Source organism: Corvus cornix, chromosome 18 (assembly GCF_000738735.6).
Source record: "Corvus cornix cornix isolate S_Up_H32 chromosome 18, ASM73873v5, whole genome shotgun sequence".
NCBI lineage: Eukaryota > Metazoa > Chordata > Aves > Passeriformes > Corvidae > Corvus > Corvus cornix.
Genome location: NC_046347.1, coordinates 8,129,549 through 8,154,948, shown reverse-complemented (window position 1 = coordinate 8,154,948; position 25,400 = coordinate 8,129,549). Strand labels below are relative to the sequence as shown.

Here is a 25,400-nt window from a genome sequence, read left to right as displayed (position 1 = left end):
ACAGAATGGCTCCTGTATTCCCAAAGGTAAAATCAAATTTCTGGTTTGGGGGATTCTATGGTTTGGGAATTTTGTTCTGTTGATTAGATAAATAATCAGAACAGTTCAAATCATGGGTAACTGCCTGGAATGAAGCAGTGAATCTTCACCCCACCCCTCAAAATTCAAGACATACTCCAAGCAATGTGGGCTGAAGGTTAACAATTCACCTACTTTTGAATAGAGTAGTTAGTGCACTGAATTAATACTGAAATCATGTTAGGTTCCAAGTTGGGGTTCACAGACCCATTGTGATCACCAACTACAAAACATTAAAACCTGCCATGAGCCCGCTGAAGGCCAGATTAGGAGAATCTGGACAATGTTAGAGACAAGAACACACAGCTCAATAGCAGCCTAAGGTAGTTTGCAGAGCCCACCTGGCACATTCTGCATTTCAGGATCTGAATCCTAACATGGAAAAAGGTTTCCAGTGGCTGCCATTCCACAGTCACGACTTGGCCAAGCAATGCAATTCCTGACTTGTTTTGTCCCACAGTACCTGGAGCATCCATCCTCTGCAGTCCCAGATGAATGGGGTTTTCAACTGACACCAATTTAAACTTGACTTCATATAAGCCAAATACTTTTAAAAATGTCTGAAAAATTAGCCACTTGCATGTAAAACCACATCTTAGTTCTGTTACTGCCAACACAAGTGGTATGTGTCACTTGCACTTCTATAAATTGCAGTTCTGCACAGTAAAGTACAACTTGCACATCTACCTCAGGTATTCAGCTCTACCCCAAGAAAGGAGAATGAAAGTTATTAAAATCTGGCTAAAACCCTGGAAATTTATGGAGATACCTTAAACAGAGCTGTAACAATCTGGCAAAGGAAGAACACATATCCAAATTTTAAAAGTCATGCAAAGAGTTTATAGAGGTGCTGCTTGAGGTCTCTGCACATGGAATGACTGGACACCCATCATGGCAAATTTTGTATTACTGAACTTCATGTACAAAAGCTGATTTCAAATAAAACATTTAATGAAAAACAATGGTTCATTTAAACAGCTTAACTTGTTTTGGGGTTTTTGGGGGGGGGGGGGAGGGGTTTTTTTTTTGTTTTTACATCTACTGTACCGTTCAAATTCTTTTTAACCAGCTTACATGGCATCTTCAAAGGTACAAATAGAAAAGGCATCTTTATAAATAGAAAACAAGGGGATTTTTTCAGCTTTTATTATAAATTGACATGACATACAAAGTTTACTGAACAGAAGTAATTTCATTACTATTTTGGGGGGATCACCAACTTTTTGTGCAAACAATGCTAGCCTTCTTTTAAGCATTAAGAGCATAACTGCTTAAGAAATGACATAAGCAATAATTCTAGAACTACTTCTCCCCTAAAATAATCTATTTTTTTACATATGTGCACAGCTTTAGCAAATTAAAGCCAGAGAGAAATGCATGATGTACTATCCAGAGGCATAATTAGAGTTTGCTAAAACTCAGAGAGCTGGCAATTCATGAAGTTTGTAATGAAAAGCTGCAGTTTTCCCTCTTTCCTATTTTGTACACAAAATCAGTGACTAAGAACTTAATACTGGATGACGAATCACATCCACACCATTAGTTAAATAGTCTCACAGTTAAACACATCTTAAGGACCATCAAAATCAGTATTTACATTTTATAAATTTCTGAAGACACCATTAGAAAGCTTATATACCCCTTCAACAAATAGGGAACTGCATCTCATGGTGATGGAATGAAATAAAAAACAAAAAATACCTGTATTTACAGCAGCATTGTTCCTTTATAAATAAAGAATATGAAAAATGAAATATTTTAAGGATAATAAAAAATTGAGGTGATGTCACTCAACCACAGTGCTTGCTGGAATAAAACCCTTCGGTGCTGATACTGTACCAGTAGTGAAACCACTTTCCATTGGAAAAAATCTGTAAACGTATGCATAAAATGTGTTAACAGCAGTGCAAAACTGCTCAAATATAGTTTAGTCAGCATCTTAGTATCTGTATTGAATACAATACATCACAGAATACTTACATAAGAAGTGCAACACATTTTCTGGTCCAATTTTACAGTGCATTTTTCCCTCAAGAGTGGCATCTCGAAAGCCAAAGCTAAACCCATGGCCTGGCCTTGCAGTCTGTGCTGAGGCAAGAACTTCCCGGGAAGCTGGCAACACAGCGCCTGCAGATGGACATGAGGCTCTGGCCTTAGCATGGCACCCCAGGACGGGCGACCCCAGACATGAGGGGCTGCACCCAAATCCTTTCTGTAGCTGTGTAAATGTGTAATAAAAATATAAAGGAGCTAAATGTTCAAGTTTAAAATGGTACACTGGGCGATCAATACATCAGAATTATCCACGAAACCCAAACTGCTGGTTAACCTCAAAAAGCCAAGGTGGTACTTCACTGTGTCTGGAACGTGAAAAGCCAAGATCTTTTCCAAACAGGCACAAGACAAAGGAAGTGCTAAGTTCGCCAACTCTGACAATTTTTAGTGTAAAAAAAATTGATTTGTAACATGATCAATTGATAAATGATTTCAAATACAAGGATCAAGGTTAAACTGTAAATAGTCAGACGCTATTTTCACAAAAAGCTAACTGGAGAATTTCTAAATAAGAAAAGCAGAAACTGTATCCCAATCCCCTTTCCCTAATATTTCACAACTTCATGGTAGGAAAAACAGCCAGATACAGATGCAAAAATCTTAATATAAAAACGGTTTTACATATACTTAAATTATGTAAATTCCATAAAGTTCTTAAGACACTAATTACACTAAAATTACAAAAAGATTTTTATATTGCTCTTCATGCTCAGACTCTTAGAATATTGTCATTACATCACCAAAACCAATATACATGTAGTACTTGCATAAGTAACTGAATAAAAACCCTGTTTAAACAATATCCTTGTTGAAATCATTTATTTCCATCCAGCAGTACCTGTTTGGAATCTCTGTATTTCTGTGTGTAATTCTTTATAGAGCTCATGCACCCTAGAATGTCACTTCAATGCTTGTCCGTTGAATGACAATTGACTTTTGACTTCAGAGCTTCTGCTTCTTGCTCTGTTTTGTGACACCTGAGATGCTTTCCACTTCTGAAATCCTCTCTCTCATGGTATTTTCACTGTATCCATTTGCTGTCCCACTTTGTTCCTCGGAAGATTCCTCGTCCGTCGGGGAGGCTGATTCTCCTTTCTCCAACTTCTGCTGCATCTCTCGGAGCCTAGCCACAGCTTTGTCTATGGACATGATGCTGATGAGGTTAAAGTCATGCATGCTGACCAGGTGGAGCATAAAGTTTCGACACAAGTTCTTCTTAATGATTTTTTGTCCATAATTTTCAACAAACAGCATACAGGCATGATTCATTTGATTGTCAGCAATAAACCTGTCAAATAAGAAAACTGTCATTACGCAAGTAGAACATCTTCAAAAACAAAAAGATACTCTACAACATGATTTATCAATGTAACTGCAGAGAGCAGCTACTACAGAGTCCAGTATTTTTTCTTTTCAAAACCCAAAGGCAACTAGGCACAAGAACTTCTTTAAAAGCTTAAACTCTGAAAAGCTTTACAAATTATCCTTTAATGACCCTTTCCTAAACAACTGAGACAACTAAATTTTAAGTATTTAGTGAATTGCAATGCAAAATGATCAACCAAATGTATCCTATAATTTATTTGTATCAAAACTAAGCAGAATAACATACCCGTGCTTCATAACATGAAGATTCCATAATTTCATCACTTCTTTCTCTCCTTCGTTAACATCAGAAAATTCTTCAATTTGCTGGAGATTGGGAGGAAGGATAGGAAAAGAAACAAACACACCCATCAGAACTGCATGTCTGCTGCCAAGTAGTGAAAGCATACCCAAAATTCAACTTATACACAAAAATATATAGAAAAAATTCAGGTTCTGCAGTCAAAAAAGTTTAAAAAATGTCTTTTCATGTAGAGATTTGTGATGATAAATTATATCCTTATTATAAATAGCCCAAACTGTGTGCTCCTGATTTCAGCATCTCCTCTTTGAAGGAGAAAAGGAGCCACAAACAACGAAAACTTGTTCGAACACAAGGGGACTGAACCAACTTTGCAAACTGAAGGCATACTTGAAAAAACAAACTTTGATTCCATTTATTTCCATCAACAGTTTTCCAGCAAAATTTTCTGCTTTTAAAATGCAGAAATTTTGCAACATATGCCCCATTGTTCCCTAAAACAACTGCAGATCATCTTTTAAAAACCACAATCCACTTAAAATAACTTTAGTACAAATGGAATAATTACAGTAATGGTTTTCTCCCGAAGCCATTCTGGGTCCTTTTCATCCTCACTGTCCACTTCCATCTCCTGGGGGCGGAGGGGCAGACAGGTGTCGCTGTGGAAGTAGAGCCGATTGTGCCCACTGCTGTACGTCCGCTGCTGCTCCACCTCTCCGTCCTCAGACTCCAGGAACTCGGACATGCTTGCTTTCGTGCGCTTTGGCCTGGCAAAGGAGAAATTACTGCTGTCACCATCACATCAGAGATGCAAATACTGAGAACTGTCAGTGATTAATACAAATTATTTTAAGCTCTAGCTTGCAAAAATGTTGGGAGGGGGGAAGTCTCTAGCAATTAAATAATCCCCATTAAAAACCCAACAGCTCATGACCCAACCCTCCAACTTCACCTTTTGGGGAAGAAAAGATTTAGGGTACAGCAGTTAAAGAGAGCTACATTGTTATGAATAGCTATCTCATCTGGAAAAACATAGAAAAATCATGGGTGACATTATCATCCTTCAGTTACATTTTAGTTAGTCATAACAGTGAAATTTAGCACTGTGTATATGCACCTACAGATTCACAAATCTGGTTTATAGGCTGAAAAATTCTTTGCAGAAAGAGTGGTTGGGCACTGGAATGGGCTGCCCAGGGAAGTGGTGGAGTGACTGTCCCTGGAGGTGTTTAAAGAAGACTGGATGTGGCACGCAGTGCCATGGATTAGTTGATCGTGTTAGGTCATAGGCTGGACTTGATGATCTCCAAGGTCTTTCCCAGCCTAGCTGATTCTGTGATCCCCACACAGAGCTTGCTTCCCAGCTCCCTACCTGCAAACCAGGATGTGTGTGATTGGAGTTCTTTTGACGGGCCCGTTGCGGCTGAAGGCGAAGCCGGGCTGGCGATGGATGTCCTGGGGGTTTCCTGCGTAGGAGCCATCGTAGCACTCATTGATGGACACGTCTATTCGAGCACCTTTTGGATGATACTGAAGCACAATTGCAAATACTCAGACAGTAATGACAATGCATCAAGAGGTTTAAACAAGTAACCTTTAAATTCTGAATACCTTAAATATCACCTGTCAATAACCTGATATAGCTCCAAGTTTCCTTTCAGAACACCCAAATAATTTTTAATCTCTAGAAGCAAATTATACTAAAGCTTCCTTGCTCTGTACTATTTTACTGTTTTACATAAAACCACCCAGAACTAATTATAAAATTAAGGAAAATATCAGCAAAAGATTGCTAGCAAGTACACTTCTGAACTTCCTAGAGCTTCAAGAGACTTCCAACCTAATTACATTGCTTTCCACATCAAAGAGCACATTGATGCAAAAGCAGTAGCTACAGTCAGAATTCAGCCTCCAGTGGTCAGCACTTTTATATATATAAAGAAAGAAAATCAAACCCACAATATTTCCCCTCCACGTAACACAAAAACATTCACAGAAAGCAGCTTCTAACCTGTAGATACAGTCCTACAACTTACTAAGATGGAAACAGAATCCCTGCACTTGTAGTATCTGTGACAGACTGTACAGTGCTTCATAGTGCTAAACTACAAAAAATTACTTACAACATAATTAAAGATAAATCTGCTGTGGCAGAGTTTAAGATGTTTGAGTAAACTATAGAGTTTCCGACAGTTCAGTGTGCACCAGGGGCAGTGCAAGTCATCGCGGGCCTCGGTCTGCTGCCTCGTGTTGTTGTTGTAAAGGAACTTGATGCAAACAAAGGAACAGGCAGAGCAGAATTAGCACCAAATGAGTTTCATTCATCAACTTCCAACCCTCAAAACCAAGTTGGACATCATTACAAGAGACCTTGACAGCAATAGTTAGATCTTGGGAACACTACATCAGCTCAGTGTACTGAAACACTGGTATTTCAAGAATTTTTTTTCCTATAGGAGACCCACCTGTCTCCCTCCAGATGTCTAACAAGGAATGTCCTTTGTCTTTCGGAACATCAGATGTGCCCCCAGGAAGATTAGTTTCCTAAAATACTTCTGGAAAGAGTAGTCTGTGGAATGGCTTTCAGTCTGTGAATCTAAGACTCTTTAAGGCATCCTCTAAAAGGGCAAATGGAAATTTCCACCCAGCTCCCAAGCAAACATTTTAATTCCACACAATATTTAGATTCTAGTTTTTCCCTCTAATTATTATTTTCAATACCTGGTAAAATATTCGCAACTTCTGTCGAGGTTCATTTAAAACATCTCTCTCTTTTCTTGTTTGAAGGTCTGTCGGCAAGGATTCTTTCACAGCTGAAAAAAACCACATGTAGACACACATTTCTTTGCTGCAGAGGAACAGACAAACATTGTTTCTTACCCAAGTATGGAAGTTCTGAGAAGAGCACTGCTGCTAAAGGAAACAAGCTACTCAATTGTCCTTTGACATAAGTAGCTCCTACCAGCAGCAAGGAAGTCTGGATGCTCAGCTTCCTTCACAAACCTACAGGCAAACCCACTTCTAACACAAGGTTATATCGAGTGTTGGAGAATCCTTCAAAGAACTTAAAAATGGTCAGGTAAAAAGTAACCTTTTTCTTACTCCATTTAAGCAGAGAATTCTTTATATATTGCTAAAAGCAGGTGAGGCTGGGAAATTAAAACCATCCCTGCTTCAGACTGCTGCATTCAAACACATCACTTAAATTCGATTTCAGAAGTTCCACCAGTCTCTTAACAGACAGCAGAAATGTAAGTAAACACACAAAATATTTAACTGAAACTTTAACCCTTGAACACTTACTATTTGCATGTGTAATGGTACTGCTCAGTTGCTTTTGAATCTCTTCTGTACACTTTAATCTATGTAATAGTATTTGATTTCATACAATCAATGAGAAACCCCACATAACTAAGCAGGTTTATAAATCTGCCCTCAAGAGAAACCAAATAATGACCCTGCTTGCTTCTGAGTTGTGAAAAAGATGGGAAAACCTAACTTCTAGAAGATGCACTTATTTTGTATTTAGTATTTTGGAGAAGAATGGAAATTTTATCTTCTTTCTGTATGAAAAAGACAGAAGGTCTGACACTTTAGCCTGCACCACATCAGAGAAATCCCAATTCCATGGCTCAGTTACTTTCAGAACTTTGTAATTACAGCAAAGTTTAAGCTGCCATATTTAGAAAGTCTTTGATGTCTTTATTCCACTGGTCTGCCTTGGGAAATATGCCAAAGTAAAATGACAACACCAAATTTATGTACCATTGGGAAAGTACTGGGTCTTTATCAGAATCTCTGATAGAAGTTTCCTACTGTTTTCACTCTTGTGGTATTCAGACATTGCAAACAGCAGAACCATAATAAATACCCTACAATGCTGCACATTACAATATGTTTGTGTGTAAGAGTTGGCTGTACTATTTGGGAAGGGTGCTCTGGCTGTAACTTTATCAATTTACTGGAATATTTAGCTTTTCCGATAGAAGAAAAAGTGGGTTCGAGGTTTACATTAGCAATGCAGTCTTGCCATGTTCCTACTGTCTCTACATTTATTACAGTAAACTACCACACGCCTTCTAGAGTTAGTTAACTCAGCTCTCATTTCTTTTGCAAGTCTGAGGATAAAACCTGCCTAACAAATTACAATACAGGTCTCCAAGAAACTCTAAAACACAAGAAAGCCTGGTACAAGGAAGAAAAGAGAAAGCAGAACAATTTCTACAGCGAACGTTTGAAGACCTTGCAGGTTCTGTTGGAACTACTTCATGTTTGTATGCACTGTCAGCCATTCATCCTAATGCAAGAAACCCAAGTGTCTGCAGTCCCTAGCTCAGGTAAAATACTCGGGTCAGGAAACAGAAATCAGTCTTATTTAAATATTCTTGTACTCTTTCCAAAGAGAAAGACGCCTGTAGGTTGGCTGAGGATATTAGGGATCATTCTAGACATTGGTTTCTGCACAGGTAGGGTAAAATTCTTCTTGCTCTCACTTTTTTATCACACTAAAGCTCTAAAAGAATCACCACTCTTAGGAAGCCTCACCATTACGTTTCTCAACATTTACTGCAACAAAACTGCATAAAAACTACATTTGGAAAAGCAGTGCTTTTTTCATAACAGTAATTCCCTTGCTGTCAGTACTCCAGCTCCAAAACTTCACCAAACTCAGACTGAAATGCCATTTTGGACAAGTTCTCCGAAGCACTATCAACTCTTCACTAGTAGTGCCTCACTGCAACACCCCAGAGACTAAGCCCGGGGACAGAACCACTGCACTCCAGATAATCACTTCTACAACAGGGACCTAGAAGATTCCTTAATCTGAGTCCCAATCTAGTTACAAGCTTGGAAATGCTGATTACTCTCAAGTGAACTGGCTGCCAATCCAGAGTCTAGATGTGTTCATAGCTGTTGAAACAACAGGTGCAGCCTTTGTTCTCTGTACAACTTAAGTTTTCCAGATGTCCTTGAGCTTTACCTGCCAACACCAGGTTCTAATCCAAAGTCACAAACAACTGGGAGTGAGAAAAAATAAAAATGGCATCTAGGCTAACTTTCCTTCTAGTTTCTATACTGAGCATATACATATATATTCCACATACGTTCTGGAATATCCCTCTGGACAGCTTGGGTCAGCTTTCCCAGCTGTATCTTCTCCCAGCTCCTTGTGTCCCCCAGCCTCCTTGATGGTGGGGTGGTGTGAGAAGCTGCCAAGTCCTTGACTTAGTCTAAACACTGCTTAGCAACAACTAAAACATCAGTGTTATCAAAATTATTCTCATCCTAAATCCAAAACACATCACTATACCAGCCACTGAGAAGAGAATTAACTGTATTCCGCGTGAAACCAGGGCACCTATAAATCCAGAAACTTACAGAACAGTAACTGGAGTGAGTAGGGCAAACCAGATAATCCCAAAAATCCTACTGATGGATTTTTCCCAATGTATTTCACAGCAGGATTTACCAGCATTGTATATAATCACTTCAATATTGTCCTGATGTTTAGTTTTTAACCTTAAAAAATTTACAAAATACAGGATACAACAAAGTCCACTCAGTTTTGCTTTTTCCTGTTGAGAATTACCTGAAGCAGCTGCACCAATGAGCCCTAAGCACACAAGGGCTAAGCAGATGATTATTCAGCAGCAAAACCAAAGTTTGCTTACCTATAGTCTGAGTAGGCTTAACAGAATTGGGCTTGTTTTCTTGAGAGAGGCTTTCAGAATTTCGTGTTGCAAGAGGTTTAGCTATAGGAGCTGTAGACTTATCATTTGTGTCTCCTGTCCAACGAAGAGTAAACTGAAGCGTAGGTCCCTGAGAAAATGTTTCAAATGGAGGCAACCGCTGGAGAGTGGGGGAAATAAAAAAAAAAACCCAGCAGAGTAAGTGTCTTCACAAAAACAATAATGAGAAAATATTCACAAAATGTAGACTGATGTAATTTATTTTAATCCAGTTAAAGGCTGGTCAGGATAATTGAGCCTATAACTGTACTTTTACTATATAATTTGGATCATCTCTGCTTTTTTCATAATTATAAGATCATGGTGAAATACAAATACTCTGCAACTATCTGGAATCCTCTTCTCTTCAATCACTTACAACTCATACTCTCCCAGGACATGTGAGCATGACTATGTAAGTACATAGAGTCACTGACTGTTGATTCACCTCAGTCAACAATTTCTCAACCCTTCCTCCTACACTGATACATCCTCTTCATCACTACATTTTATCAGCATTCTCTTAAGGTATGTACATAAGATCACACCTGTGAAAGGTCTGGGTTCCTCTTTCTTCCCCTTTAAATATTCTGCAGTTTGCTCCTTTTTGATATGTCCAACTTGTTAGAATAGCATTTAAACTGCTTGATTTTCTAGGTCAGAAATTCAGAAGTCACTGAAAAGAAACAGCTGCCATACTTACAGTAGTTGCCATCTACTTGTATTAAGGATCCAGTGTAGCCAAAGCTTTCTAAACTGAGAGCTAAATTAAAATGTATGTCCATACATTCCAAAGAGAATTATTTCCTGTGAAGACAGGTCTCTTGGCCACTAAAACAATCCATACCTTCCCATCCAGAATCGTTTCCCATGTTGCTCTTTTCTTGCTAATGGGACACTCTTCCATTTCCTGCATGGCCACTTCATATTCCCCATCCAGAAGTTGCAAGCGTCTGTCAAGACAAAACACCCATTATGTGCAAAAAAGCTCTTTTTTATTGTTTGCCTATTAAAATGCACTATTTCACAGTAACTAAATTTCCATGAACCTAAAGGTGTATTTTCAGGCAAATTTATTTGACTAGGTCTGAATCTTAGGCAAACATCATCCATAACAAAGAAAAATGTTAAAGACTAAACCAAACATATAAACATTTTAATGCATGACTTGGTTCTGCTGCAAATCAGTCTCATTTATACAACAGCATGTCTGAGAATGTCCTTGCTTATCATCACTACAAAACCATCTAATGGTTTCTATTGTGTTTAGCATATTCAAGTTCTCCAGTAGAATTAAGTAATAGAAAAGAACAAAATATTGTCAAGACTTCTAAGATATATATTAGAAAAGGATATTTCTTCAAAACCCAAACTCTTCTCAAAATATACTTCTAAAACCCTATTTGGATAAATAACCATTTTGTCAGAATTAGTTGGAACTGGTTTAAAGCAGCTTTTTCTTCAAGCTCCATTTTTATTGATAAAGAAATCATCTAAATACCTACCTTTACCTGAGACCTGCATTTGCCACGGAAAGAGGTCTTATTTTCATTGTACTGTATTTTGGCTGTTGGCACTATGATCCTTTGCAGCACAACCAACCAAACAACCAAAATGTCCACCCAGGAAATGGTCTGGTCCTTATCTTTTGAACTAGATCTGGAGTGCTCTGAGCTATTGACACAGGAGTTCACCCCACTCCACCTTCTTTGAAATACTTTAAGTAGTATCATGATAATAAATAACTAAACTACATGACAGAGTAAGCCTGTTACAATTTTAACAATTTATTTGATTGTCCTGTAGTAATGGAGAACTTACGTCCTCTCTAGCTGCTGGCAGAATGAGACCTGTGACTACATCAGCAACGGTCTGGGCATGGAGAAAATTATGGCATGCAACAGAATGTAAGCAGTAAGGGTATTTCAGAGAACTTTTCTTTGTTTTTCTTTTAAATTATGCTGTCACTGATCTTTAACAGAACCCCAGAAAGTACATCTGCCAAAAACTGGCAAGGAACAGACAAACAGATGCAAATTAACAGGACAATATTCAAGTTCACAGATGGGAATTATTTACAATAATCACTGAATGGGTTTCAGTATAAAATGTGTTATGAAACCTGCAGGTTTTTTAAAAAAACATAACAAGCTGAAGTTCTTACTGTAAATAACAACTAAAATGCAGCCAAATACAACCTACACTGTAACAAAGAACATATTAAGTTTATTATCAAACAAACTTCTAATGATTAATAGAATTGTTTTTAATAATATCACCTGTTTTTATCAAAAACAGTCATTTGTGCTACAAATGTCTTTTCCCCATCTTCACGATTTGAAGAGTTTCTTTTTCTTCTAGCTGGAAGCTCCTCATTGACATCTGCACATAAGAAATATGGTATTCAATCATTATATAAGCACAGATTCAAAAGATCAAACAGTCTCTATGCAGTCACAAATATGGCTGTTGATGGTGTCAGATGTGCCATACAATAGAGAAGGACAATGCAATAGAAAGAGCACTTAGCTTAACAGTAATCATATTTTAGGTATGTTCTCATGTATTTATAGTTTCATCCTATTATTCTGTCAGCATAAAGAAGTTGGGATTTGACCTTCCTCCTCTTGTAGCTATAAAATAGTGAGAAAGTTTTTCATCCTACATGCACTTTTCAAGGCTGAAACATTTGTGTTGTAACACATCTCAGTAAGATTAAGAAAATAGCTTTTAAAAATTTGTTATTGGGGTATTTTCTCTATTGGCTTGTCATTTAGTTTTGCTGAGAGATACTGATAGCACCTACAGTGAGTCAGTGTTGGTAGAGGAATAATGACACTCTCAGTGACCACAGGGCTCTCTTGCACTATTCACCTTTTAACAGTGTTGCCTCACACCTTCACCACTACATTAGTAACAACTGGTGTTAAATTTACAAAAACCAGAAGCACAATTTCTAGCTACCAGCTGAATTTCAGCCCCTAAAAAGAGACTGCAAACAAATAAAAGCTCAGTCACTCAGTTATTACTGGCCCTTGTCACAGCGTCACCTACACTGCACATCAAGATGACTCTATACATGCTTACAAGATAAACCTTGCAAAAGCAGATTTAAAGGTTGAAGTTACCAATGTTTTCATTAGTTTCGCCATTGATCAGTCCATTAAATTCTCTCCTTCCTGGGCGAGTGACTCTGAATAACAATGAGTAAGACTTCACCATATGGCTGTTGCTTGGTTCAAACTCATTGCTGGAAACTGCAAGTGATGGGAAGTTGCCTGGTTTTATTTGGCTGAGGTCTGGGTTTAAAGGCACCTGCTTTTTACCTGTAGGAACCTGTCTTATCGGACAACTGACATCCTGCAGCAAAACAAGAAAGATAAGGTTTGGGTTTTTAGACTTCAAAGTAAAGACATTATTTAAATTGACGTCATTTATTAATCGTACTTGTTCTGCCAACTTTTGAAAATAAGCCTTGTAACAGATATAAATAAAAAAATCTGGAGCAATCCCAGATTTTAAATGCAAACCCAGATATTTTTAAGTGTAAATAAAATTGGCATTCTATAACCCCTTCTGGCAGCAGCCATCTTTCTCTATGTGATTAAAGTAACACTAACATGAGGCACTTAGATTGTTAAACAGTCACTAATACTAATTTAATTCTGTTTACCTGAAGAAATTAAATGTTTAGGATACATATATATATTTCAAGGGATTCCTATCTTCTCCTTGCAATATTTCAAAGTGCACTTTGTGCTATCTGTGAGATAAAGAAGCACTCATCTGGGATTTATTATATTCAGTACCTCTCAAAGAGATCATCGAACATTGTGTAGAATTGGGAAAACAAGACAAGACGGCCTAAATATGAAGCTTGAAGCAAAACATTTGGAATAACAATCAGCACCTCCTGATCTCACCATATTTATCCATACTATAACAATTAACAAAATTGGCTAGAAACAACATCAATTCTTAAAAACATGTCAAATCAGCCTAGCATTCTTAGGGAAGAACACAGTTCTGACTGCAAATCTTTCCCTTTCTGGTAAAAACCTAAAGCATTACTAAGCCTCCCATATTCTCATAGTTGGGAAGATAATTTGCCAACTGATGTAAAATAAGCACAGCTAAAACTGCAAGCAAATTCAAAGATGCTTTAAAAATAAATATAAAATTGCTTATGAATCATGGTAGCTAAAACCTGCAATAACTGAAATGATCAAAATAAAAAACACAGGTACAGAAAAAGCAAGGAAAGAGACAAGAGTTGGCAGATGACTGAGGAATTCAAAACAATTACAATTTGTTCCTTTTTACTCCTAAACTCTAAAAGGCATAGACTACTTTATGATTTTGTGATTGCCTGGTTTACTTAAGCCTCTGGACATCACAACAAAATGAACAGTTTAATGACGTGACACACAAAAACTGAGGTAAAACCAGAAGTGGCTGAAATTCACAGTGAGTGGATGTGATTTACAAGCTTAATTCAATCAACAACGTTAAATGCTTTTTAAAACTCATTTCTCATAAAGCTGTGCAAAATCCAATAGAAAACAACTTGAATACACTCGTTCTTAAATTTAAAGATGAATTTCAACTATACAGCATCACTATATGGCAATGTTACCTGGATATTCCAGAAGCAGGTAAACATTTTGCTTTAATGTATATAAATAGTTTGTGAAATAATTTTTACCTTTCGTTTCTTGTGGCAAACTTTCACCAGTAGTACTTCCAGAGTTACAGAATTTTGTTCATTTTCTGAGTTTTGTGATGGCTTATCTAAACAGAAAAGTATTTTAAATTCTGAAAAAGTGAAGATCTATTCAACAATATAAATCCATCTGTAATTACTTTTTAACCACAGGCACCTCCCAGGTACAAAGACCTTTAACCACATTCTTAGTTTCAACTCTCCCCAAACTTACTACAAATTTCCACTTGAGAATATATCCTAATTATTCTCATATTAACAGATTAAAAGGCATAGCTGATCTCTAAAGTTTAAAAGAGCAAGTGTGCTATGTTTTATAACAGAGAAAAATGTTATGGGTAGATTTAAGGACAGTCAGAATACACTAATTACAGATGAGTCAAATTATTTTTTCCAATTTTTTTCTTTACAGGTTGCAAACCTGAAATTTGAGTTTAAGATCCAGATGCTATCAGATAGGAAAATAAAACAAAATTATCCCCCTTCAATCTCAAATATTATGCAAAGTTAAATATATGCACAATAGCTGCTAAAGGACTCTCGAAAGAACCTGAAAAAAAAGTCTTAGAAACTAAGACTTGGTTTCAGAGACTGCACAATAAATTTCCTAGAGCCTGGAATCTTCAAGGTAGCTGCTGCCAGCAGTGTGATCAGCAATGCCAACCAAAAAATTAGAAATACTGTTTTATTTTAATGGACAAACAGCTTTTGCTCTCAGAGCAATAGAACTCCTCATTCTGGTCGATGAAATCTGATATTCCGATTTTGAGAGGCAAATTCTTACATGCTTGAAAGACACCATGGAACTAAACTATTATTTCCATGGCTTTTATAATCATTGACATGGCCTTCCCTTCATTTCTAGACTTGACAAAATTTTTTCTTACACTTCTATTTTAAACTAGCATGGAATCTTCCAACTATTTGATGGCTGTGGGGTTTTTTAAAGCTACTTCAAACACCAAAGACACACTCCCAGAAAATGACATTCTTCAGGAAAGAATCACTTTCCTCAAGGTCTATTTCAGTTTGAATGGATAATGACTTAAAGTATTTCTCAAAATCACTGTTCTGACTAAAACCCTGAAGGCTTACCTTCTTAACATCACAATTACAGTACAACATTTTTAAAGCACTACTGAATTATAACTAATGAGACAGGCTGAACAAGTAAATTAAAACCTGCATCCAAACACCAGAGATTAAAAACATTCAAATATTCCCCTCACGTATCTCTACTAATTTCAAAGGTGTTATACAAATTAATAGTGTAATGAATGAATTGGCAAACATACCATTTTTATGGAAGAAGCCAGTAAATGTAAGTTGCAAATGAGCAGACAAGCTAAATAGGGAAAGAAAAAAAAAAAAAAAAAAGGAAATGTTAGAATAAATAAGTGTTTTCTTCTCACAGCTACCACTTCACTGATGTTCAGTACAGAACTCTAATGATTCAGTCCATCCTTTTAACTTGGAAACTGCCTGGATACAGCAGTTGCAGTTGATGCAGAATTGAACACCAGTTTTCTCTTTACAGACTCATTCTCTCTGGGTACTCTATGACTTACTATGTTAAAAAAAAAAATTTAACACTACAGTAGAAAAACACTGCCTGAAGACAGGAGATCTTGCCTTCACAAGCAGGTAAACACATTTGTTGGACATTCATCAGCAACAGAGTTCAGTTTTGGTGGAAATTGTCTAGAATTTCACCCTGAACCATGGGCTTGGTACAGATTAAAACAAAACCAAACCAACAAGTATTTTAATCTTGGTAATGAGAATCTGCAGGGGGAACCTTCATCTTTAGAAATAAAGATTATCAGTTACATCAAGTCCATATAATTCATAACATATGCAATCAAAATAATAATTGCATCTGTTTTGTTTCACAACCTATTCTGCTGACTATAGACCCATCTTACTTCAAATTGCAAAATTCAGAGCACATTTCAGTTTAAAGCAAGTATTTATAAACCTAGATTAAAAACAGTCTCAAAACCACTTAGTAGTTCTGAAATACACATTGAACAAAACATCAACTGTCCCACCACACCACCAGACACAATTTTGCGCACCTTCATTTCTCAGGCAGATACAGCCTGACACTCCACACTTATTTTTTAACGCAAACATTCCCAAGAGCTCTGAGATGATCAATGTAAGTGCCCAACAGCTTGAGCATTCAAAGGACTATAACTACACCAACCTGCATTATTCATCCAGGTTACTTTTCCACACTAAAGCACATTTTGGAGAGTTTTGAAAGCACAAAAAACAACACACACAAATCAATACTCTATGTTGTTTCAACAAAGCAACTAACAACAATATAGGGAGCAAAATATAATTAAGAAAAATAATACATGGTAAATCCATAAAACCTCTTAGAATACAAAATTTATGTTTGTTTCAGACTACACTGTATATAGCACAGCTGCCTCTGCAGTAGTCTAATGATTTGCAAACACTGTGGGAAAAGGTTAAAAATAGCAGGTATACAACAACATAAACCCCAAGCAATAAAACTTTGTTGTATTTTCCCAAATCCACCTCATTTTTTTACTTTTAATTCCAATGCACACAGATTAGTTACTGACACAACTGACACTCTTAAAAACAAAGTTAAGGCAAATACCTATTTAAAGTTTCTATACACATTCTAAGAGCTGCCACAACAAATATTGAAAGTTTATCCCAATACTGCTTTTCTCCAAGTTAAGTGACCAGCATATATACACACATTTTAAGATTCTGGAAGCAACATTTCAAACAGTAAGTGCCTTGCTTCTAGTAATAACTCTTTATCACTTGCACTTGATCAGTCGAAAGTACTTTTGATTTAGCCCGTGCATGCGCTCATTTGTGCCCACACACATAAATATACAGCAGGACAGTACCTGTGAGATTCTTGTTCTCCCTTCATTTTCTCTACTTTTGATAACATGTCATCTACTTTGAATGTCTTCCTGCAAGGAAAAAGCAAAAAGAATAGTTTTACACAGCCACTATAACCCACAACTAACAGCAGAAACAATTATTCAGCCTGAGCTCTGACTTGGTTTTCCATCTAAAACTGTCTATATATACTATTTTAGCCTTCTCTTCAGGAAACACCCTTTAGACACATATATACTTCTTCAGACCTAGTACCATGGTCATGTTATAAGCGACACAACTGCTTCTCAAGCACTATCAAAAATAACACAAGGAATTAAACCCAGACCTTGTAAATGTAATCCTACTGCTCATAAGAAGTTTCATTTAACAGCAACATATTGAAATCCTTGCAATGAACATGTTTAACCACATTTCAGTTTTGTCAAAGAAAATCTTCCTGTTTTAGTGACACTTATACATACCAGGAATTGATGCAACAGCCCTTCAGTCATTACTATTTTAATCTTGGTCATAATAATAATGAAAAACACTTAAAACTTTGTAGGACAAAAGAGTTAAAAGCCTAATTAAAAACCCAAAACCTCACTTCTCAACACATTTCTATTAAATGGACACAATGCAAAGAGCAATGAATTTTGAAGCTACCTTTGGAGCACACTCACAGGAAACAGGGAACGATGACAACCAATGACAAAAATGTCAGAGAATAATCACTTCAAATCATTCCTCTCTGTAATTCTGACATCAGTCTGTTCATGCTCGTATGTTCAGCTTGTTCTACCATACATACAATTTCACGTTCATTGCTTAATAAAGCTCACTCACGAGCAGAAGTTATTCAACACGTTACAGAACAGTCTTTCTATTTTTCATTAAAGGCAAGTTAATGCTTGGTTCTAGGTGCCCACAAAATTGCACCTGACTACAGTGACAGCTCAAGAATCTGACGGCATCTTTCCTTTACATTTATACCTTAGAAAAATGGAGTAAGAACATCATAAACAGTTGCCGAACACTGGGTTTCTTGCAGAGGGAACACCACCACCCTGTTCTGGGGAAGTGGGAAGCATTTGTCTACAGAAATATCCTGACTGAAGAAACACTGATGTCACTCTGAATAAAGTCAGCATGTAATGCTCGTGAATGATTGAGTTACACATCATGTGGTGACTAAACAGCAACATTGGGCAACAAAAACTACAGGGCTGCACTCAGATAACAAGGAGAAAAACAATTATGATTTGTGTAATAAACAATCACTGATTCAAAGCTCTACTCAGCCCAAGATTCACACATATGACAGACTGAAGAACTGACTCACCTACACTAAAACATGGGATTATTAAAATGACCATTGCTGTCCTCAGCTTTAAATCAAGAGACGTTAGGCACAGAGCAATTCATTAAAAGCTTCAGATTCAAAGGTAAAAATGTTTCTGCGTGCACTTTGCTCCAGCTCATCAAAATCAGCCACTGTTCTGCAGAACAGTAAGTTTAGAGGGCTTTCTGCAGACTGAGGAATTGCTTAAAACAGATTTAGAGCAAAGTTATGTCATGATTGGAATACGAGCCAAAAACCAGCTAAGAGACAAACATGATCCCAGAAGGGGGAAAGTTAACAATCTTCCATAAAAGATACTAACATCTGGCACAACTTGTATTTAACATGTGACCATTATTGATCCAAAAAAGAACAGTGGCACAACCTTTGCTAAATCCAGACTCAGGTTAGGCAAAACATGGGAGTCCTGCTAATAAAAAAATCTTTCAGAAAAACTAAAAATAGCAACTGATAAAAAACATTTGCCTTTGAAGTTAACTTGTAAGAGCAGAAATTCCTTTAAAATTAATTACTATTTATGTTACCATGTTCCCATGCAAAACAGACAAAATTAAGTTCTTGTAATAACCATTCCTCACACTCAGGATTTTCAAGACAGCATTTACTTGTGCAACAAGTATGTGCATCTTGTGCATTCCTTTCTCCACCCACTCTTATTCCAGACAAGGAAAGTAATAATTAGCAAAGTATTAGAAGTCACATCATAGCATGCCATTGTTTTGCCAATTATTCCTTTATCCAAGTACTGTATGTGAATACTGTCACCAAATACTGTATGTGAAGTAATTTTATTAACAATTAGTAACTTCTTTCCAACACCATCATTTGGTCTAATATACTAACACCTGAAGACAGACCCAGAGACACAAAGCCCAGTTCAGCTCTCCATCAAGTATCAGCTGACCAAAGCCCATCACCTCTCCAATAAGCAACAACTTCAATACCTTTTTAGCCCAGATTGACACATGGCCATTAACTATTCCTTATGACCATTTTCCTATGATCTAAGCATTCTAGGCTTTCTAAACACTTTCTTAGTATTAAACATGTATTAAACATAATTTCCTCGTAAAAATGGAGTTTTAGTTCCCTACGTCCAAGCGATAAATTTGTCTGGCATTTTTCTCAGACTATCATAGAGCCGGAGGTAAAAGATGCAGAGCTATAGTTACTGTTGTTCTTTAAGTAAGTTCTATAAAGTTTGGAGATTAGTTCTTTATATTTTATTTATAAACTGTTTACTGAAATGGCAATCAAAATAATTATCACCAATTTAAAAATGGCAACATTTAGGAGTTCTAGGGGAATAAATTAATATACGTGTATAGTCCACATAAGCAGGCTAATAGTGATGCAGTTCCAGAAGAGACCTCTTTGCAAAAAGAACTCTACTAACATTTTCACTATACTGAAACCAGGAACACAGATTTTTCTTAATATAAACCTCAAGATGATCTTCTCTAGTTCAGATCTTTTCCCTCTTCTAAAGTCTCTTTTTCACCAAAACAAGATCTTAACTAGTTCTATTGAATGAAGAATAGTGATTCAGATCTTGGGGATATCTGTAAGTATTTACCAGCACAGATCAGCAAACATGGATCCTGCTAACCCCCACAGGAAGTGCAGTTCAGACTCTTTTGCCAATCTCTCAGTCCAAACTACCTTTTAAATTACAACTTCTCTGGTTTTAACTATGCTGAAAGAGAAGGGCCACAGTACCAACTGAGCATGGAAAGGGTAGAGAGAACCCAGGGGGGAACACACTTCACAATTACTTTCTGGCTTTTTCCCTTTCAACTGTGCTTGCTCACTTCTGTTGCATTATTGTGTTTTTATAGAGAAAACATACCGAAACATTTTACTTGATCTTCCCAGACCTAATTACCAGCATGATTTTAGTAAGTCAGCATTGTCAGAACTATTGAGAGAAACAGCTGTAATCTGTCTGTTATTAGAACATCTCCCAGCTAAACTCACAGTTCTAACACAAAACATTAAGGGAACTGGTAAAAATCAGTACATTTCCAACAGAAACCAAGCATTACTTGTGCAGCTGAATCAACTGGAATTTGGAACAGTGGGTAACAATGCACAGGCAAAGAATTGTCTCTTGCTTCCCAGCAAGTACAGCAGATATCCAACAGAACACTTTCAAGTAACATACACATTTAAATCAATAATAAATTAATCTAAATTATAAGCAAGAACTTTCTGTAGTACCATTCTAGTTAGAAAAACCAAACCACAAAAAACAAGACACCCTGAAAATAATTTCTTTAAATTTTGCTCTGACTCACTCTAAAATAAGCAAAAAATTCATTTTGGTAACTTTCGTAAGAAAAAGTAAGCTACAACTTCAATTTTAAAAAAAACCCCAAACCTGATCATTACCTGTCCTAAGTATCTGAAGTTGTATGTTATGGATTCATAAGAAGTAGTTATATTGTGGCATTAAAACTCATAGCAAGAACATTAAACAATATCCAAGAGATCAAACAATGCCATAAATAGCTCCTCTAATTTAAATAAAAATATGCAAATTCTATTGATCTACAGATCATGCAGATATTACTTCCCTTAGATATAAATACAAAGTTTAAATTAGAATTGTCTGCATAATTACATTTTGTTGCGTATTTGTTGTACTTAAGTCCCACAGCAACTGTTTCCAAGAGATAAGAACTTTGGTACTAAAATATTTTAAACTAAATGTTCAGGTTACAAAAAAAAAATCTAAACTGTAACAAAGGATTTTCAGTGAAGGGGAAGTAACTGGAAGGGCCTTGTGATTCTGCTAATAAATAATGTACACTGCACTTGGCCCTCTGCAGTGTTTCTATGTTTCCAGGTCCACTGACAGGCAGCTGTAGCACCTCACACAACAGGAATGACTACTTTGCAGTATCAAAACTGAAGCCCATCTCTCAGGTGTATCCAGTTCAAAGCAACCTTTTTAAAGTATTTGCTGGAGTTCTTGTAAAATACTATAAACAGACCTCCTTTATTTTCCAGCTTTTAAAATAACTACAGAAATAATTACTGGATTCTTTCATGACTAACTAACAAAGCCAATAGTTTTGTATTTGGGTTTTGTTTTTTTCAAAAACAAGTGGTTAGGTTACAGTTTAAAATACAATGTTTCATATGATTATGATTAAGCACCATTGATTACAAGAGTTGGGATGTAATACAGTTTTGTTTGGCTTTTTTTAGTAAGTTCTCTTCCAAAAGAGAAAACCAACATAGGAGAATTAGTTAGGATTCTGCAGATAGTTTTCCACATCTGAACACTTCCAGTATGAACAGCAGTCACATGGATAAAGCTACACATACACTTAACATTGCAAAAAATCTCTTAGGTCTCAGAAATCAACTGTACACTGAAGTATGCATTTTAATGTTCTTCAAAAAGAAAACAGGACATCACCCTCCACTGTTTTTTGGACTTGTGCTACTTGGTGAACATTTTAGGATTACTTTACAAAAACAATTTTACCTTTTGATATTTGTTCGGGAGTTTCTGTGGGACATGTAAGTGAGAGTTCTGTGCAAAAATATTGGCTGCAGGGGGGAAAAAATAGACAATGGTTATCCTTTAATTAGAATTTTCTACAAGTGCAAAGTAAAGGAGTGATAAAACCAATTACTCACTGCTATTAGATTTCGGGTGCGTAGAAATCTGTATATCTGTGTTGGTTCTAAGAAAAAGGAACACATGTTATCCAATGTAACTTACACCTCCAGAAAGACAGTCTTATAATGATAAAAAGTATCTAACTTAGTATGGTGATTACTTTGAAACAATTATCACAAAAGTCATTAAATGAAGCGTCACAACGTCCAAGTAACTCCAAGTTATTACATTCAAGGTTACTTCACCAACTCTACAACACAAAGCAATTTCTTGTTTAAGGTACTTACTACAAATCTGGGGTCACAACTCAACTCTGACTGCTCTTGCTTTCCACAAAATGTGTTTCTTACAGGCCTTGTATCATGAAAGGGCAGAATAAATACCTCAACGTATCACAACCTATGGTCATACACGCAAGTTTTCTTCATGAACTTAATGAACACATCTGCTATGATACCAAAATAGCACAATACATTTACACAGTCAGACAATTTGGTATCTGCTTTACAGTTCTGGCAAGTACCAAGGTCACTTGCAGCAGGTACTGAAACAAGAATAAGGACTGCCAGTTGACTATGATCCATTATAGATCATTCTAAGGTGGGAAATTAACGTTGTTTTTAGTAAAGCAGCTACTGTTTCCAAGTGCAAAAGGAGGGAAGATAATTCAGCTGTTCACAAAATGGACGCTAAAGCACAGCATCACCTCAAACAGGTCGGAGAACTAATGTTCAAAGGATCAAGACTTGCCTACAGACAAGAAGAGGACCTTTGGTTCAGTTTTAACCAATTCAGTTAAATCATGACAAGAAGGGTTTTGTCTGGATGAGGTTATTTCTAACAAGAATTCCAAACTAAGCTGAAATACACCCTATTTAAACTGAAATAAAAGCCAACTTCACTAAGTAACATCAGCAAGAAACTTATAAGTGACTTGGTAATACACATCAAGTGGAGAGAAGTAAGAATGGTCAATGTATTGATGACCATGCTAAGGCTGGTAACACTGCCTCCATTTCCCACAAAAAGAAAACAAAGTTTATTTTTAAAGAATATACAATTTTCTTTTCATATGACTGCAAAACATTTATTTCAAGTAGCTGGAAACTTTATTGTGTGGAATTCCGCAATCAGAAGTAGAAAAGGACAGCTTTTTATACCCTTTACCCCTTTTTAAAGATATTATTAAGCCTCATTTCTACAGTTATGAACGTAAGACCCCATAGAACCCATTATTAAAGAGGTATTTTATTGATAGAGAAGGAAATCTTAAAAGGATCACAGTATTTCCTTTAAGAAGGCTGATGAAAGCCAGTAAAGTTCTGCTTAATGCAAATTATCATAATAAAATCTGTATTTTTCAAATCAAGGTAAAAGAAAGAAAGAAATTAAGAAATGTGCACTTTGCCACAAAGTGAAAATACGGAGTAGTCACAACTTTGAAAAACACATCCCAGGTTTTTTAGTCTCAAAACCCCCATGACATAATTATAATTTCTTAGTGTATGAAAACATTAAGCTACATTCACAAGGATGTAATTTAATTTAAAGGCAACACATTGCTGCTTCAACTTCAGTTTTCCCAAGTGGAAAAATTCTGAAATACTCTTCAACCTGCAGAGACATACATTTCACAAGTCTGTATTACTCAGCAAAAGCTTAAAATAAATCTTTTATCTTTTCCTAGCATATGACCCTGAAAAAGGACAAAAACAGTCAGGAAGAACGTGATTCAATAGTACACTGTTAGGATTTTTTTAACACAGTATTTACTAACTGCAGTTTTCCCATGATATTTGCATTACAGGGTTAACATATACGTACATAAATGCGTACATCTACACTGTAGCTTCCTCCTAACCCCCACCTCCACAGCTCTGTGCTTTTCTTATCTGACACACTGCGCCACGGGCAGAAGAATTTTTTCCACCTCGGGCACTGACACTGAGAAAAGCTCTTAGAACTTAAGTTTGCCACTTGACCCATTTGCAGCACAGTATTTGCTGAACACAGAGTGATGTTAAAAGGGCTGAGACTCAAATGGCCACACATTATTCGACACACCATAAACTCCAACACTGTCACTGTCTACAGCAAGTGTGAGCATTGACAGCACTAATCCCAAAACAGGATCATGTCTTCAAGTAGGGCATTAAAAATTCCGTTCAAAGCCTGGCAACTGCACAGAAATCTTTTAGTACAACTTAAGTTTACTTCTCCACTGTGCTTTTACACCAGATTTCCACAAACAACTTTCTAGTGCATTCAAGGGGATTCCCCTCCTATCTGGAACTGCCACAGGGAGGATGCCTGGGTCGCAAAGGTCAATTTCCAATACGAAACCTCGACTACAGGAAAATTATTGCCAGACAAAGAAAAACCAAGTACAGTGAAGTCTTAATCGCGTCATGCCCCTGAAACGAGCTCGAACGGCAGAGGCCAAAGAGGAAAGGGCCCCCTCGCCCCTCACTGCCCAGAGCCTCCAAGGGCTGCTGGAGAAGGGAAGGGAACCAGCCGCCCCGAAAGCCTGATGGGAAGTGCTACTGAGAACCAAGTTCATCGGTGGGCGCGGACACACACACACACACACCCACTCACACCCGCCCTCCGCCCCGCGGGCCCCGGGCGCCTCTCGCCGCCCTCCCGCACACCGGCCCCGCTCCCCGCGCTTCCGTCCAGGCCCCGCCGGCCCCCGCCTCCCCCGGCCCCGCTCCCCCCCACCGTGTTTACCCCCGGAAGCCCCTGCTCCCCAAAGCCCTCCCCTCCTCCTCCCGCCCTTTCCGCGGCGGCCCGGGCCGGTTCCGCCGGCCCGGCCCCCACTTCCTCCGGCGACCCGGTGCTCACTCTCAAAGGCCTGAAGAAAGAGGTCGTGGTCGGCCTGGATCTGCTCCATCTTCGGCTTCTTCACCGGGGGCAGCGCCGCTGCCGCCGCCGCCGCTGCCGAGGAGGCCGAGGAGCCGCCCGAGTACCCACTGCCTCCTCCTCCGCCGCCGCCGCCCGCGGCACCGCCGGATTTGCCGCCGGGAGCCGCCGCCGCGGCGGAACCCCCGAACCCGCCGCCTCCTCCTCCTCCTCCGGCGGCGCCGCCAGCGGAGCCCGAGCTGGGCCCCGCTCCTCCACCGTGCTTCTGAGGAGCCATGGGGGTGGCCCCGGGCGGGCCCCGGCTGGACGGAGACCGAGCGGGGCGGGCAGGGCCGGGAGGGGCGGGTGCGTGAGGCGGGGGGGACGCGCCGCGCTCCAACTCCGCCAAGTCTCCTCCGCCCCGCTCCCCTCAGCGCCGCGGCCGCCGAGCCCGACCGCCGCCGCGCGCC

At 38.0% G+C, this 25,400-nt stretch overlaps 1 protein-coding gene across 1 annotated transcript; it reads right to left on the bottom strand.

The window, feature by feature from the left end:
- Positions 1 to 1,202: 1,202 nt before the first annotated feature.
- SUZ12 (SUZ12 polycomb repressive complex 2 subunit) lies at positions 1,203 to 25,372 on the bottom strand. Its single transcript, XM_039562078.1, has 16 exons — positions 24,934 to 25,372; positions 22,107 to 22,153; positions 21,952 to 22,016; positions 17,113 to 17,181; positions 15,508 to 15,557; positions 14,195 to 14,280; positions 12,618 to 12,849; positions 11,769 to 11,871; positions 10,337 to 10,442; positions 9,433 to 9,610; positions 6,482 to 6,573; positions 5,884 to 6,027; positions 5,133 to 5,290; positions 4,329 to 4,527; positions 3,746 to 3,825; positions 1,203 to 3,421 (listed from the first exon to the last, which is right to left on the bottom strand). The coding sequence occupies exons 1-16, from the start codon at positions 25,226 to 25,228 to the stop codon at positions 3,076 to 3,078; spliced, it is 2,250 nt and encodes a 749-aa protein (XP_039418012.1). The 5' UTR covers positions 25,229 to 25,372; the 3' UTR covers positions 1,203 to 3,075.
- Positions 25,373 to 25,400: the final 28 nt, after the last annotated feature.

Bases quoted from the DNA above. Each gene is read 5' to 3' on its own strand.
- SUZ12 (XM_039562078.1), bottom strand. From the start codon at position 25,228: ATGGCTCCTCAGAAGCACGGTGGAGGAGCGGGGCCCAGCTCGGGCTCC. The intron at 17,182-21,951 runs GTAAAATTGTTT...TTTTCCTTGCAG, and splicing joins TCCCGAACAAATATCAAAAG to GAAGACATTCAAAGTAGATG. The intron at 5,291-5,883 runs GTAAGTAATTTT...ATTGTGCTTCAG, and splicing joins GATTTATCTTTAATTATGTT to TATCATCCAAAAGGTGCTCG.